The sequence below is a fragment of the Pelodiscus sinensis genome, chromosome 26, assembly GCF_049634645.1.
Source record: "Pelodiscus sinensis isolate JC-2024 chromosome 26, ASM4963464v1, whole genome shotgun sequence".
Classification (NCBI taxonomy): Eukaryota; Metazoa; Chordata; order Testudines; family Trionychidae; genus Pelodiscus; species Pelodiscus sinensis.
The window spans coordinates 1,193,634-1,209,186 of NC_134736.1; the positions used below are offsets into that span (position 1 = coordinate 1,193,634).

The following is a 15,553-nucleotide window of genomic DNA, read 5'->3' on the forward strand; positions in this document are numbered from 1 at the left end:
GGAGGAGTGTGGGGAGGAGGAACCAGCCGGCGGGGAGCGGGGCTGGATGGGAGGGGGTCAGTGGGAGTGGGGTGGCTGGGGGGGAGTGTGGGGAGAAGGAACCAGCCGGCGGGGAGCGGGGCTGGCTGGGAAGGGTCAGTGGGAGCAGGGCTGACGTGGGGGCGAGTGGGAGGGGAACTGGCCGGCGGGGAGTGGGGCTGACCAGGGCGCACGTAAATGCTAGGGTGCTGCCCGTCCCACGCATGGTCCTGGCGGGGCGTGTGGGCGAGTCTGGCCCCAGGGATTCCCTCCTGCCACCGCCCCCCTCCTCTCTACTGCGTAGCCGCGTGCCGCCTGGCCGGGAGACACGCTCACGCGAGCAGCTACGTCCGGATACTCATGAGAACAAGAAAACGTCCTTAGTTCACACCCGACAGTCCTGTGGCCGGTGTTTTCTCAGTTTGTTTCCCAGACAGAAAGCTCCAATCCCGGACCGTCCGGCTCAACTGGCCACCTGGCAGCCCTAGACACTGACCCTCTGGACGCTGTAGATCCAGTTGAGATAGGCCTGCACTTTGGTGTAGACGCCGGGCGTGCTCGGCCTGCCGCAGCCGTGGCCCCAGCTGACGATCCCCACGACCTGCCAGCGCCCCGGGTTGTACATCAAGGGGCCGCCGCTGTCTCCCTGGGAGGGACACAACCCTGCTGTTAGCCCCCGCGAGCGCGGCCTGAGGCGTTCGGGTCAGAGGGGGCCCAGGCCCAGAGTGAACGGTGGGTTGGGCCCAACTTGGAGCCCCTGGTTTTCAGGTGGTGGGTGCGCGGTGCGGTCTGGAATCACACACCTTGGCCCAGCCCCCCTCCTGCCCCTGCAGCACCCTGCACGGCCCGGCCCCTCAGTCCTGCAAGGGCCCCGTGCGCCCCTGGAACGAGCCGGCTGCTCCCTAGGGCTCCGGGCTCCCCTCGTGCTGGACTCACCCCTCCGAGGTGCTCACCTGGCAGGTGTCCACCCCCCCTTGCACGAGGCCCGCGCAGATCATCTCGTGGGAGATGGCCCCCTGGTAGGCGGCACTCGCGTTGCAGCTGCTGCTGTCGACCAGCTGGACCTGGGCTTGCCGCAGGGCCTCAGACAACGCGCCTCGAGAAAAGACAGGTGAGTGAGAGCTGCCCTGCGCCCCGCCGCGCCGGGGGGACCGGCCGCCTGAACTCACCATCCTGCTCCGCGTAGCCCCAGCCTGCCACCCACAGCGGGGCCTGAGGGGGCAGCTCCGCATCGAAGGAGGGCAGACAGATGGGCTTCACCGTGTCTGCAGGGGACAGGCAGAGTCAGGAGACCAGGCCCGTCAGACATTCCTGTGGCTGCCCAGGCATGAGAGACGGATCGGCCCACACCCCCGCCAGGACGGCCACGCTGGGATTTACACAGCCACTCCGTGGCCTCAGCCACCGTGCACCACGGCGGGGCCGGTGGGTCTGTTCTGTTCTCGCTCACTGGCTTGGATTTGTCTGCCTGCCAGGTGCACTCGTGGGCTGACCCACGCAGCCGGGCACTGCCAGGGTGCTATGTCACCCACGTGGATTTGCTAACAGCCCCTGTGCCACCCTGGTGTGCCACTCCTCCCCAAAGGGCTGCATCAGACTCGTGGGCTGAGCCGGGCACTGCCAGGGCGCTACGTCACCCAAGTGGATTTGCTAATGGCCCCTGTGCCACGCTGGCGTGCCACTCCTCCCCAAAGGGCTGCATCAGACTCGTGGGCTGAGCCAGGCACTGCCAGGGCGCTACGTCACCCACATGGATTTGCTAACGGCCCCTGTGCCACCCTGGTGTGCCACTCCTCCCCAAAGGGCTGCATCAGACTCGTGGGCTGAGCCGGGCACTGCCAGGGCGCTACGTCACCCACGTGGATTTGCTAACGGCCCCTGTGCCACGCTGGTGTGCCACTCTGTCCCAAAGGGCTGCATCAGACTCGTGGGCTGACCCAGGCAGCCGGGCACTGCCAGGGCGCTACGTCACCCAAGTGGATTTGCTAACGGCCCCTGTGCCACCCTGGTGTGCCACTCCTCCCCAAAGGGCTGCATCAGACTCGTGGGCTGAGCCGGGCACTGCCAGGGCGCTACGTCACCCACGTGGATTTGCTAACGGCCCCTGTGCCATGCTGGTGTGCCACTCCTCCCCAAAGGGCTGCATCAGACTCCTTCACGTGTCCCCCCAGCCTGTGATGTGGGCACGCACCATTGGTGGGAACAGAGGTTCCAGCTATGTGGCCCACACAGCCAAAGCCAGAGGCTGCGGCTACCCAGGGACTGGCATGGGATGCTCGTTCCGACAGCATGTCTGACGGTGGCTTAGCACAGACTCTTGCTCACCTGAAATAGCGAAAGGGGCCGCCAGCTTCACCAGGGCGATGTCGCTGTCTCTGGGAAACACAGACTTGCTGTCCATGAGGAAGATCTTTTCCACAGGGAGGGCGTGGAAGCTGGAGAGGGTCTCGGACCCGGCTTTCACTCGCCAGTGCTGAAGGGCCAGGTTGTTCCTGTGCACAAAGACAGCCTGTGGTGACTGGCTCTTTCCCTCCCGCGGTGTCGCGCTCAGGGGAGAGCTAGAGAAGTCACACGGGCCTTGAGTCTCTGCTGGGGATCAGAACTAGCGCTCCCCCTCCGCCCTCTGGGCAGGAAGCAATCACGCGGCACAACCTGCAGAGGAGGCTGGGGGTAGCGCCGTAGCTTGTCTCTGCCCCCAGGAGAAGCTGGTCCAATACAAGATATAACGGCACCTACACTGCTTGCAGCCAGGCTCTTAGTATCCCTGCCTCCGAGGAGAGGGTCCTCCTAAAGGAACTCAAGACTTGTAAAGAACGAATCAAGACTCATGGATTTGTAAAGAACAAATCACGTCAAACCAATCTGATAGCTTTCTTTGATAGGACGACGAGTCTTGTGGATAAGGGAGCAGGGGTGGATGTGGTATATCTAGACTTTAGTAAGGTGTTTGATACGGTCTTGCATGATATTCTTTTCAATAAACTAGGCAAATACAACTTAGATGGGGCTACTATAAGGTAGGTGCATAACTGGCTGGATAACCATACTCAGAGAGTAGTTATTAATGGTTCACAATCCTGCTGGAAAGGAGTAACAAGTGGGGTTCCGCAGGGGTCTGTTTTGGGACCGGCTCTGTTTAATATCTTCATCAACGATTTAGATATTGGCATAGAAAGTATGCTTATTAAGTTTGCAGATGATACCAAGCTGGGAGGGGTTGTGACTAATCTGGAGGATAGGGTCAAAATTCAAAATGATCTGGACAAATTGGAGAAATGGTCTGAGGTAAACAGGATGAAGTTTAATAAAGACAAATGCAAAGTGCTCCACTTAGGAAGGAACAATCAGTTTCACACATACAGAATGGGAAGTGATTGTCTAGGAAAGAGTATGGCAGAAAGGGATCGAGGGGATATAGCGAACCATAAGCTAAATATGAGTGAACAGTTGCAAAAAAAGCAAACATGATTCTGGGATGCATTAACAGGTGTGTTGTGAGCAAGACATGAGAAGTCATTCTTCCACTCTACTCTGCACTGATTAGGCCTCAGTTGGAGTATTGTGTCTCGTTCTGGGCGGCACATTTCAAGAAAGATGTGAAGAAATTGAAGAAGATCCAGAGAAGAGCAACAAGGATGATTAAAGGTCTAGAGAACATGAGCTATGAGGGAAGACGGAAAGAATTGGGCTTGTTTAGTTTGGAAAGGAGAAAACTGAGGGGGGACATGATAGCAGTTTTCAGGTATCTAAAAGGGTGTCATAAGGAGGAGGGAGAAAACTTGTTCATCTTGGCCTCCGAGGATAGAACAAGAAGCAATGGGCTTAAACTGCAACAAGGGCGGTTTAGATTGGACATTAGGAAAAAGTTCCTAACTGTCAGGGTGGTCAAACACTGGAATAAATTGCCCAGGGAGGTTGTGGAATCCCCATCTCTGGAGATATTTAAGAGCAGGTTCGATAAATGTCTATCAGGGATGGTCTAGACAGTATTTGGTCCAGCCATGAGGGCAGGGGACTGGACTCGATGACCTCTCAAGGTCCCTTCCAGTCCTAGTATTCTAGGATTCTACGATTCTAAGACAAAGCAAGATCAACGCGCACAAAGCATGAGACACGTTGACGAAAGAGTCTCAGATAAACTGAGGTTGAACGTCGCCTTCCTCCAGAACGCACGTTCCGTTGCTTAACAAACTCTTCAAATGATTGTTCCTGCGACCGAAGCCTGTGATGGACTTTCCACCTCGCCCGTCTTTGGGGAGCGTGGGAAGAGAAAGGGGGAATCAGGGATAACTTGCTGTGAGGCTCAAAAAACAAAACATTGCAGAGGTCAAACTTCTGGATGCTCCAGAAATCAAACTCTGCGGCTGTACATGTGTTGGCTTTACAGATCAAAGGCACTGCCACTTACCATACGGATAAGCTGCCTTGTTGCTTCAAAATAATGACTTGAGTTCTCCAGTGGGCCTTGAAGGATGTGAAAGGAAAAGCACTACATCTAATCAAAGCCCATACAGCCTTGGTCCACTACGATTAGAGAAACTATAAAGAATTCTGTTTTCTTTCTGAATTGGTGATGCATTGTAGACGTGACATGAATTGTAAAGCACCACCAAGCAGCAAAAATAACCCTAAGAGATCTAAGCATCTAACTAGAGTATAATTTTGCAATATTAAAAGAAATTACTTAAAGGAGGGGGAATTCTAGTTACTGGCAGGAGCTAAAGCTTGTAGCATTTTACACACACTCTTTACACGCGCTCTGCTATATACAGCCAGGTGTGTGTATAGCTGGCTGTGTGCATGGCCAGGTGTGTGTATAGCTGGCTGTGTGCATGGCCAGGTGTGTGTATAGCTGGCTGTGTGCATGGCCAGGTGTGTGTATAGCTGGCTGTGTGCATGGCCAGGTGTGTGTATAGCTGGCTGTGTGCATGGCCAGGTGTGTGTATAGCTGGCTGTGTGCATGGCCAGGTGTGTGTATAGCTGGCTACAGCTGGAATTAGCGCTTGTTGAAAAGCTTTTATCCAAACTTTTCTTCATGTCCAGCAGCTTTGTGGCTAACTGGAAGGTTTTGTGGGAATGTATACGGGGTGTGTGTGTGTGTGTGTGGGGGGGGGGGGGGCGGGGGGATTCCCAAACAAATCCCAAACTGGCTTCTGGCTTCTTTTTATTTATTTTTTTACAATTGAAAACAGCAACAAAATGGCTTATTCGCTTTCCAGCGACGCCCCTATAATCACAACACGCTGTGAATGCTCATCCCATTCTTTTCATTTCAGCCAAGTGTTTCATGGGCTGTCAAGTGCCAGTTCCACGGAGCCCTGGCCTGTAGCGCCCGAAGGGAGGGCTTGGCTTGTGTGCGCAGTTAAATGCAGGCCCTGCCCCCATTCCCGGTGGGATTGCACGGGGAGGCTCACCTGAAGCAATGTGCTGCTGTGAGGATCCAGCTGGGCCCAATGATGCTGCCCCCACAGAGGTGCTGGGTTCTGTGCTGTAAGCTGACCTGCCACGGCCAGGCCTCAATCCTGGCCAGGCCCCCGCCAACCACTCGGGGAGACTTGATGCTTTGGCCACAGGCTGCGTCCAAGGACCGGGAAGAGACAGCAAGTCAATAGCTGAGCTCAGCACGTGAGAGCGTGAGCCCTGCCCACCGTGCCACGCCCGAGAATGTGCCACGCCCGAGAACGTGCCACCCCCATAACGTGCCACCCCCGAAAACGTGCCACCCTCGATAACGTGCCACCCCCGAGAACGTGCCACCCTGAGAATGTGCCACCGCCGAGAAAGTGCCACCCCCAAGAACATGCCACCCCCGAAAAGGTGCCTTTAGACATGTTCCAGACTGGTGTGTGCAGAGCGTAAGCCTGGGCCACACGACTGGGGATGAACACAGGGATCTGGTTGTGTTTTGCCTTCCGTTGACACCGCTGGGCTCACACATACGTCACAGACTCTGCACTTTCCCCAGGCTTGCTTAAATCAACGAGTTTATTCCCTTCCCTTTCCAACAGTTCCCTTCATGGGCTTAGCAGAATGAACGACTGTGACGTAGTGGGGGGACTTGCTGGGCTGTGGTGACCTCTGCTGTCTGGAGCAAGACCCAGCAGGGAAAACCTCATTATGCAAAGGTGACTCAAAAACCTGTCTGACCTGCGGCCCCCATGGGGAGAAACAAAGGGAGGTGGATGCTGCCCTGGCTGGGGGTAGGGCTGGAAGAGGGGGAGTTAGTTCCTGTCTGGAAAGCAGGGGAAAAGGAACTGGGGAGGGGGCTGGGACCCCCCTATCTCAAGGGGGGCACTGAGGCCTCTTAGCCCCAGTTCCTGTAACCAGATGACATCTGTGCTGCGCTGTGCTGGAGGAACAATAAACAACCTCCATTCTACTGGCTGGTGCAGTCTGTTCATGCCATTTCAGGGTGCAGGAGATGGGAAAATCCCGACGCGTCGTCACAACGACATTAAGCCCGGCGCAGACCAGCTGCTCTTCCTTCCACTGCTCCGTAACCGCCAGCGCAGGCAGCTCGGGGCTCCTGCCTGTAGCACGTCTGTCCCCCCTGAACTCCGCCCGCCAAGCCATGAGAATGGCGCCTGCCCCACTGCTGCCCCATAGTCAGTACTAATAACGGAGCCAGACTTACCGGCACATACCAGCGAAACAACGGCCCCCGAGAGGCACTGCCTGGAACAGAACGGCGGGTGAAACGCTGCGCCTCTCGCAGGGCGTCTCTGCCCGTGGGCCGGAGGGCGTGTGCCCCACAGTGCTAAGTATGCGCGGCCTCCGGCCCATGGACTGGAACCCTTTGTGCCCTCAAACCCCGGGGCTTGCGCGGAGGCCTGCAGCGGTGCTGGTTCCCGACTGGCCGGCCCCAGAGCCGTGCAAAGGCCCCATGGACCGGCACAGCAGCGGTTTAACCTGCACTTTGCAGGCACCACCCCAGAGACGATTCACGCTGCTGGTCTCCCCACCCGGCTACACGTTCCCCTGCTCCGGCAAGGGGCAGCCGTGTTCCTAATGGCACCCGGCTACGCTGTGCCACAGGGCAGCCAGGGCCAGCTGCCAGGCACTCCCCACGGGCACTGGCTGGCAGAAAGGCCCTGCCAAGGCCTGGAGGCCTGTCCCATGGGAGTGGGGGGGCTGTGCAGCTCTGGGCCAGCCCAGGTTCAGTGACGCCGCAGCGCAGCCGTGAGGCCCAGCGTTGCTGGCCGGTCACATTGCAGGAGCTGGTCACGCACGGGAATCTCTCTGGCCCTGGCCCCAAGGGATTTCAGTAGCGCTCTGGGGCCAGCAGCACTAAGAGCTCAGGGTGGCGGGGAGCTGGCCAGCCAGGAAGGGTGGAGGCCCTCCTGGGAACCGTCCGCAAGGGGCGTGCCAGCCAGCTGTGTTGAATCCCAGGGGCGCCAGCTGACATCTCCACCGCCTGATGGAGAAAGACGTGGTCTGAGCACAGGGCCTTAGAAAATCCTGGGTCTGGGGCCTCCGCTTTCCCGCTGAGACGGGGAGAGGGCCACGGAGCGGCTGGCCACGCCGAGGAGATCAGCCACGTGCACGTCATGCTCTGCAGGGAAATGCTGCCTAGGCGCGAAGGCGAAGGACCGCCACGCCTCCGCTCTCAGCCCCAGGAACCAGGCCAGGCCCCTGCGGCTCTCAGCAGCCCTTCTGTGCCCGATGCACGGGAACGGCCACGTTCTTCCGCCCTCAGAGGACCTACCAGGCGCTTTGCCACTCACCTGCCAGAGTCTTGCCCTTGCAGGCCCCCGTGGCTCAGTGTGACCTCCCTGAGGGGCAGGCCCCGCGTGTCGGCGATGCTCACGGCGCTGAACGTGGCGGTGCTGGAGAGCACAGGCAGCCTTTTACCAACACAGCCCCATCCCGGCAGCTGGCCATGACCAGCCCCCTCCCTGCTGCTGGGCCGGGGATGTAGCATGGCCTAGTGCAGGGGTGGGGAGCTTTTTGGGGGTTGGGGGCCACTGACCCACAGAAAACTCAGTCGGGGGCTGGGGGTGCCAGCAGGGCTCCCTATTGCCAGGGGAGGCCTTAAGCCTCGGGGGCCAGATCCAGGCAACCCAGGGGCTGCATCAGGCACCCGGGCCTGGGGTTCCCCACCCCGGCCTTGTGGGACGGGACCTTTCCTGGGGAAAGTGTGGGGTGGCCAGTGCAAACTGCCTTGTTACAGGCAGCGTCGCGGCGCCTGGCAAAGGCCCAGGGCTGCCGTCTGGGGGTCCTGGCCCAGCGGGTTTGGGAGCAGACAGGAGCCCACGGGCTGGGCAGGGGGGCTCTGCCAGCAGAACATGGTCCCTTGCAGGAAGTGGGGCTGAGTCTGGGGCAGCCCCCCGGATGGAGAACGCTCGGGGAGAAAGCCGTGGGGGTGCAGCGTGCATGGCCCAGTGGGACTGTGCTGCCCCCCCGTCCCTCCCAGCTGGGATCCCCCTGGGAACGGGAAGGGCAGGGACGTCCAGATGCCAGAGCACGTCTGATCTCGCTGTGGGGCGCTCGCGCTGCGTCGGCAACGTGCTCACAGGAGACAGGGCCAGCGGCAGGCAGGGGCCGAGGAGAGAAAGCAGCAGGAAGGAGGCAGAGAAAAACGGGGCTGGAACAAGAAACCAGCCCCAATGGCCACGGGGAGGCAGGCTGCCCCAAACAGCCCCGGACCCTGTGAGTGTGAGGGGACTGATAGCCCCTTACTGAAACTCGGTGGGAGTTTTTGGTTCGCCAGCTCCCAGTGTCAAAAGGGGAAGGGTCCATGAGAAACTAGGGCCCTGAGACTGACAGACCCCAGAGACAATGGAAAGCAGCCAACACTCAGCTCGGCCTGATTGACAGGTTGGACAGGCCAGTGAGGAAAGTGAGAGGCCAGGCCCCGTCCTCCCTGTGAGCTGAGCTTGTTCTGGGTCTCTCTGAGCAAGGGGAGAGCTGAGAGACAGCTAAGAGGAGCAAGCTGTGTAGAGAAGCAGTCCTGCAGCACCAGAGCCAGGCACACGCAGCCCAAGGAGTGCAAGCTGTGCTGAGGGGCAGTCCTGCAGTGACAGAGCCAGGCACACGCAGCCCAAGGAGTGCAAGCTGTGCTGAGGGGCAGTCCTGCAGCACCAGAGCCAGGCACACACAGCCCAAGGAGTGCAAGCTGTGCTGAGGGGCAGCTTTTCAGCACCAGAGCCAGGCACACGCAGCCCAAGGAGTGCAAGCTGTGCTGAGGGGCAGCTTTGCAGCACCAGAGCCAGGCACACACAGCCCAAGGAGTGCAAGCTGTGCTGAGGGGCAGCTTTGCAGCACCAGAGCCAGGCACACGCAGCCCAAGGAGTGCAAGCTGTGCTGAGGGGCAGTCCTGCAGCACCAGAGCCAGGCACACGCAGCCCAAGGAGTGCAAGCTGTGCTGAGGGGCAGTCCTGCAGCGACAGAGCCAGGCACACACGGCCCAAGGAGTGCCAGCTGTGCTGAGGGGCCGTCCTGCAGCACCAGAGCCAGGCACACGCAGCCCAAGGAGTGCAAGCTGTGCTGAGGGGCAGTCCTGCAGCACCAGAGCCGGGCACACACAGCCCAAGGAGCGCAGACCCTGTGTTGAGCAGCAGACTGGCAGTGCTCAGAGAGCCAAAAGGGACAGAGAAGCAACACAAGGAGCTGGAGACTGGCAAAGCAGCACAGCCTGCAGCTGGGTGTGGTGAGCAGCTGGGACCAGCAAAGTGCAGGGAGAGGCGCTGGGCAGGGAGATATCACCAGCCAAGAGGCCCAGCAGGCCAGACTGGGAGAGGGGTCTGGCCACTTAGAGCTTGAGGCTGTGTGGTCACTGCCAGAGCAAGCGTGTCCAGCCTGCAGCCCCCCTGCAGCACATCCAGGGCCTCTAAGGAAGAGACTGTGAACTGTCCTTACACTCTGCAGGCTGCTGTTTTGATGTCCCCGTGCTACAGAGCAGGGCTGTGTGTTCTCATTTAAACTTTCTCATTTTTTCTTATTCTTTTCTCTTTAATCAGTTGATGTTTAATAAATTGTATTTGCTTAGAACCTTATGAAATGATCACTGGGCCAAGAAAGCATGCAGTGTGCAGAGAGCACCTCGGAGTGGGGACACCCTAACTCCTGCCCCTAGTGACCACAAGGTCGGGGGTTTAACCCCAGGAAACCTGGGCCCAGCCTCGTTGGGGATTCGAGGACTCTGCTACTCAGGAGAGTGAAGGAGAGCCCTCAGGATCAGGGAAGCCATGGGGAAAAGGAAGTGGGAGCGGGGACTCGGATCCTTTCGCTGGTCCATTTCACTGGGGTGGTATAGAAGCCAGGAAAATTCCCCACAATAGCAGGACCATTCCCCTACTTACATGAGGTCCACGGCCAGCGCCAGCTACCCCACTCAGGGCACAGGCCGCTGAAGAACCAAGAGGGGGCCTTTCTTGTTCAGTGAGCACTGCAGAGGGGCACCCTTCTTCCGGGTCTCCGTAGCAACCCCCTCCCCCGAAAGGAGCTGGGGGGGCGCTTTGTCTTTTGCATTCGTTGTCGGGAGCGGAGCACGTTCGCACACTGCATGCCCAGTGGGGTGCCGGGAGGGCGTATTGCGTTGGGGGCTCCCCTGCAGATAGCTCTGTACGTGCTAGTAAAATGCCTCAGTCGCTGTTCAGGGGAAAGGATTCGGCGTGCGGGGAAGGGTGGTGAGGGGCAGTTCCTGCTCGCAGCCTGGCCAGCTCCAAGCATCCACCAGGAAGGGCCCCGCGTCACGAGCAGGCTGCATTCTCCAAGGGGCCCAAGGGAGTTAGGTGCCCATAAGCTGTTACCAGTTCTCAGCCCCGTTGCTTCAGCCCCACCTTGCGGGAGTCAGGGATTAGGTGCGAGTCCTCGCGTTTTTGCCCTAACGAAGGACGTTTCTAGCCCCCCCCGGATCTTAGAGGAACATTCAAAAACTTGAACCTTAAAGGTTCCAACACCTGAAGGAGGAAAAAACAAACAAAACCAGCCCCCCCGCCCTCCCAGCGTGTGAATCTCGTGCTCCTCAGCCAGGCTCGTGACGCGGGGCCCTTCCTGGTGGATGCTTGGAGCTGGCCAGGCTGCAATTAGCCGAGCAGCAGGCACTGAGCCCTGCTCACTGGGAAGAGCAGCTGCAGACCAGAGCGGCACACACAGCCTTTCAAGCTTACTTACTCATTGGGGGCGGGCTGGGGGCGGGTCTGTCTGAAATGGCTGTGGGTGGATCAGGCCAGCCCAGCTGTTCTGGGGCTGCAATCCTGAGCAGCTGGGAATACTGAGGGAGGGAAAATCACCCTGAAGTCATGTGACCGATCATGTGAGCAAGGCAGGCTATAAAAAGAAGCAGCTGGCCCTCACTCGGGCAAAGAAGGGAGTGGGAAAGCGCTGGGGTGGCTGGGCCGATGGAGACGCGTGGGCTGGGCGGGTTGCAGCAGTAAGGGCTAGTGGTGAAGCTGGCTGGGAGCATGCAGGGAAGCCCTGATCCGAGGGTGACTGCAGAGCTCCTGGAAGGGCCTCAGGGTGCCAGCTACGGGGCCCAGGGCTACGGGTGCTTCTGTTTCAGTAGGGGAGGCTGGGGCGATCGCACTCGGTGTGTGAGACTGGAGCTAGGCCTTGGAGAAGCAGGAACTCTGGGGGCTACATGGGGGCCAGGGCCCTCAACCCCCAAAGCCAGGCACAGCCTTAGCAGAGAGGAAGCTCTGAATAGGCCGGCGAGGCTGAGCGGGAAGGGTGCCAGAGAGACAGCGCTGGCCATTGGGCCTGACCTCTGCATGCTAATGAGCATTAATCACTTCCTGCCTCCCCACTCCGGGAAGTGTTAATCTCGAAGGCGCAGGGGGAGTGGAGAGGGAGGGGGTGACCGGGGAGCAGTGGGAGCGAGATGCAAGGCAGGTACCTGCTGTAGCCCATTTGCTTGCAGGCTGCTTTTGCCAGGGTCCTATCGAAGTTATCGTGACATGCCCAGAACCAGGCTCCGGTCTCTCTATCTAGCACCTGCAAGGCAGCTCTGTCTTGGGCTGTGCGGACTGGGGAGAAACACAGAGAGTCAGCCGCATCGCAGGCCCCCTCCAGCCGGCTGCAGTTTGGCCCACGCGCCCCTCCCTGCTGCAGCCTTGGGCGCGGTGCTTTCTAAATGCAGCAAAAGGCTCTGTCTGCTCTAGCACCTCCCTGGCCTGCCCGCCCCCTGCCCCCAGCGAGGCGGCACACTCACCTCCCACGGGGGGACCGTCCGGGACGTGCTGCACGCAGTTCCCCTCGTCCTCGCCCCAGGGGCAGTCTGGCTGCCCGTCACACTGCTGCTGCAGGGGGATGAAGGTGAAGCTCTTGCTGCAGAGGAAGTAGTAGCGTTCCAGAGCTGCCTTGACTGGAGGGAAAGGGACAGAGGCCAACGTGGCTGGGACAGAATCTTACACTCATAGAATCACAGGACGGGCAGGGACCACGAGAGGCATCGAGTCCGGTCCCCGGCCCTCCCAGCAGGACCCAGCACTGTCTAGAGCATCCCTGACGGGCGTCTGTCCAGCCTGCTCTTGGATAGCTCCAGGGATGGGGATTCCACAACCCCCAGGGCAACTTATTTCAGCGTTTAACCCTCCTGGCAGGACATTTCCCTAATGTCCAACCTGAACCTCCCTGGCTGCAGTTTGAGCCCCTTGCTGCGTGTCCTGTCCTCAGAGGCCCAGGAGAACAAGTTTTCTCCCTCCCCCGTATAACACCCTTTGAGATACCTGAAAACCGCTATCACGTCCCCTCCGTCTTCTCCTTTCCAACTAAACAAACCCAGTTCTTTCCGTCTTCCCCATAGCTCCTGTTCTCTAGACCTTACGTCATTCGTGTTGCTCTTCTCTGGGCCTTCTCCAATTTCCCCACATCTTCCTTGACATGCGGTGCCCAGAGCTGGACACAACCCTCCAACTGCAGCCTGACCAGCGCAGAGTGGAGCAGAAGAACGACTCCTCGTGTCTGGCTCACAACACTCCTGTTTAAATATCCCCCGTGGCATTTGCATGAACATGGCTGCCGCTTTTTTCCGGCTCGGGGTTTTGCCGGAGAAAAGCGCCAGTCTAGACGGGATCTTGCGGAAAACAAGCCCTTTTCCGGAAGAGCCCTTATTCCTACTTGAGTTCCGAAGTGTCTCATTAGCATCCCTTTTACGGAAAAGGGTGCCAGTGTAGACACAGCCCTAGTGAAATAGTTTTCCCTAATATCCAACCTGGACCTCTCCCACCGCAACTTGAGCCCATTGCTCCTTGTTCTGCCACCTGTCACTACTGAGAACAGCCTCTCTCCATCCTCTTTGGAACCTCCCTTCAGGAAGTTGAAGGCTGCTCTCAAATCCCCCCTCACTCTGCGCTTCTCCAGACTAAACAGACCCAAATCCCTCAGCCTTTCCTCACAGGTCATGTGCTCCAGGCCCCTAATCATTTTGGTTGCCCTCCGCTGGACCCTCTCCAATGCGTCCTTTCTATAGTGGGGGGCCCAGAACTGGACACAATACTCCAGATGTGGCCTCACCAGAGCTGAATAAAGGGGAATAATGACATCTCTGGATCTGCTGGCCATGCTCCTCCTAATGCACCTAATATGCCATTAGCCTTCTTGGCTACAAGGGCCCCCTGTTGACTCATCTCCAGCTTCTCACCCACTATAACCCCCAGGGTCTTTTCTGCAGAACTGCTGCAGAGCAAAGCCACAAGCAGAGAGGGAGAAAACTGGCTGCTCCCCAGGGCAATGAAACTCCGCACTGTCTGCAGCCTGGCCGATGGACTCCGCTGGCGGGCCCGGCTGGCTACCGAGCCCCAGAGCCCGCGGGGGAGCCCTCCTCTCGTGGCACACAGAACTCCAGCCCAGGCCTCACTGCGCCCGCCCCCGCGGGCAGACAAAGGCTCCTTGTAGTTTGCCCCCCAAGTTCTGCATCGACGCCGGAGTCCAACGCCACCCGGCACAGAGGTGGCATTGGGATGAAATCCCAGAGCACAGGCAGCCTCCCCCGACCCCTGGACCCCAAGAGCCCCTGGCTTTGGGAGGGGACTGGGCTCTGGGCTCCAGCTTTGCATCGTGCCCTGTTCCTCCCGCGACCAAATGGCTGAGCCGGCGTGAGGCCCCGTTTCTGCCGGGGAAAGGCTGGCGCCTCCGGCGCGCTCACTCCAGCGCCCTGCCAGGGTGCCGTGGCCAGGCCTGCGTGGCAGGGGGTGGCGTGCGAGCGAGAGGGCAGCGCGTGGCTGTGCAGGCGTGACCGGCGGGGGCCTTACTGAGGAAGGCGATGACGATGATGGTGGCCAGGCTCAGGATGGTGGCGATGAGCGGGATGCCGAGGCGCTTGAAGTTCTGGGCCACAGTGCGGGGCTTGCGGGCCGGAGGGGGGCCTGCAACACAGAGAGCAGCACGTGGGCACGGGGGCTTGGAGCACAGCTCCAGCACACCATGCCTGAGACCCGGAGGCCCTTACCTCTCCTGTTCAGGGGCCACGCAGCGTCCGGCTCCTGCAACGGAAGGGGACAGCTGTCAGTGGCCTGAATCCAGGCAGTGGAAGGACAGCTGGTGGGGGAAGGGCTCCTGGGGAGAGAGTGCACGGTGCAGGCTGCTTGCTTGGACGCCAATGGCCGGGATGCTCGGGTGGGATCTAAAGCCTGCTGAGGGCAGGGGAGGTTCCCACTGGTCCCCCATGGAATGACCCTCGTGGTCCCTGTGTGACGTAGTGGGGGTACCTGACTGGTTTCTATGCTGCTGGCTCTGGGGTAACCCCCTGTGACGGCGCGTTGGGGGTTCCCCGTCTCCTGCACCCCGAAATGGCACAAACAGACTGCACCAGCCGGTGGAATAGAGGAAGTTTATTGCCTCTCCAGGATACAGCACAGCACAGATGGAATCTGGTCACAGAACTGGGCTAGGATGCCTCAGGCCCCCTTGAGTTGGGGGGAGACTGGGCCCCTAAACTCCAGCTCCTCTCCCTAGGCTCTCCTCCATGCTCTCCCACAGTAACAACTAAATTCCCTTGCAGCCCTGCCCCCCAGTCCAGGGCAGCATTCACCTTCCTTTGTTCCTCTCCAGGGGGGGTGTCTGGCCACTGGTTCGACAAGTTTGGCATTACCTCTGCCTAGCGAGGTTTTCCCTGCTGGGTCTTGCTCCAGACAGCAGGGGTCACCACAGCCCAGCAAGTACCCCCACTACGTCACACCCCCACTGGCTGCCGCGGGTACCACTACCCAGCAAAACAGGATGAGTCACTATGCAAAGGGACCTCTCAACCGGTAAGGCCAGACACCCCCCATGGAGAGGAACAAAGGAAGGTGGAATGCTGCCCTGGCTGGGGGGCAGGGCTGGAAGAGTGTGGGTTAGTTGCTGTCTGGGAGCATGGAGGAGACACCCTAGGGAAAGGGGCTGGAGTTTAGGGGCCCAGTCTCCCCCATCTCAAGGGGGCCTGAGGCATCCTAGCCCAGCTCTGTGACCAGATTCCATCTGTGCTGTGCTGTATCCTGGAGAGGCAATAAACTTCCTCTATTCCACCGGCTGGTGCAGTCTGTTTGTGCCATTTCGGGGTGCAGGAGACGGGGGACCCCCAAGGCGCCGTCACACCCTGTTAAAGGCTAAGATC

At 59.3% G+C, this 15,553-nt stretch overlaps 1 protein-coding gene across 2 annotated transcripts in view; it reads right to left on the bottom strand.

Annotated features, from left to right (window-relative positions):
• LOC112544839 (transmembrane protease serine 4) overlaps positions 1 to 15,553 on the bottom strand; it is a 23,771-nt gene that overhangs the window by 1,262 nt on the left and 6,956 nt on the right. The window contains exons 2-12 of one of the 2 annotated variants that reach the window (XM_075909329.1): positions 14,408 to 14,441; positions 14,211 to 14,324; positions 12,170 to 12,322; positions 11,855 to 11,984; positions 7,743 to 7,844; positions 6,653 to 6,693; positions 5,433 to 5,592; positions 2,344 to 2,510; positions 1,188 to 1,283; positions 972 to 1,114; positions 515 to 664 (exon numbers count right to left, since the gene is read on the bottom strand). In XM_075909329.1, the coding sequence (XP_075765444.1) occupies positions 515 to 664; positions 972 to 1,114; positions 1,188 to 1,283; positions 2,344 to 2,510; positions 5,433 to 5,592; positions 6,653 to 6,693; positions 7,743 to 7,844; positions 11,855 to 11,984; positions 12,170 to 12,322; positions 14,211 to 14,324; positions 14,408 to 14,441 (1,290 nt within the window). Of the gene's footprint in view, positions 1 to 502; positions 665 to 971; positions 1,115 to 1,187; positions 1,284 to 2,343; positions 2,511 to 5,432; positions 5,593 to 6,652; positions 6,694 to 7,742; positions 7,845 to 11,854; positions 11,985 to 12,169; positions 12,323 to 14,210; positions 14,325 to 14,407; positions 14,442 to 15,553 lie in introns of those variants that run through there. The other variant, XM_075909330.1, reaches the window with a different exon arrangement.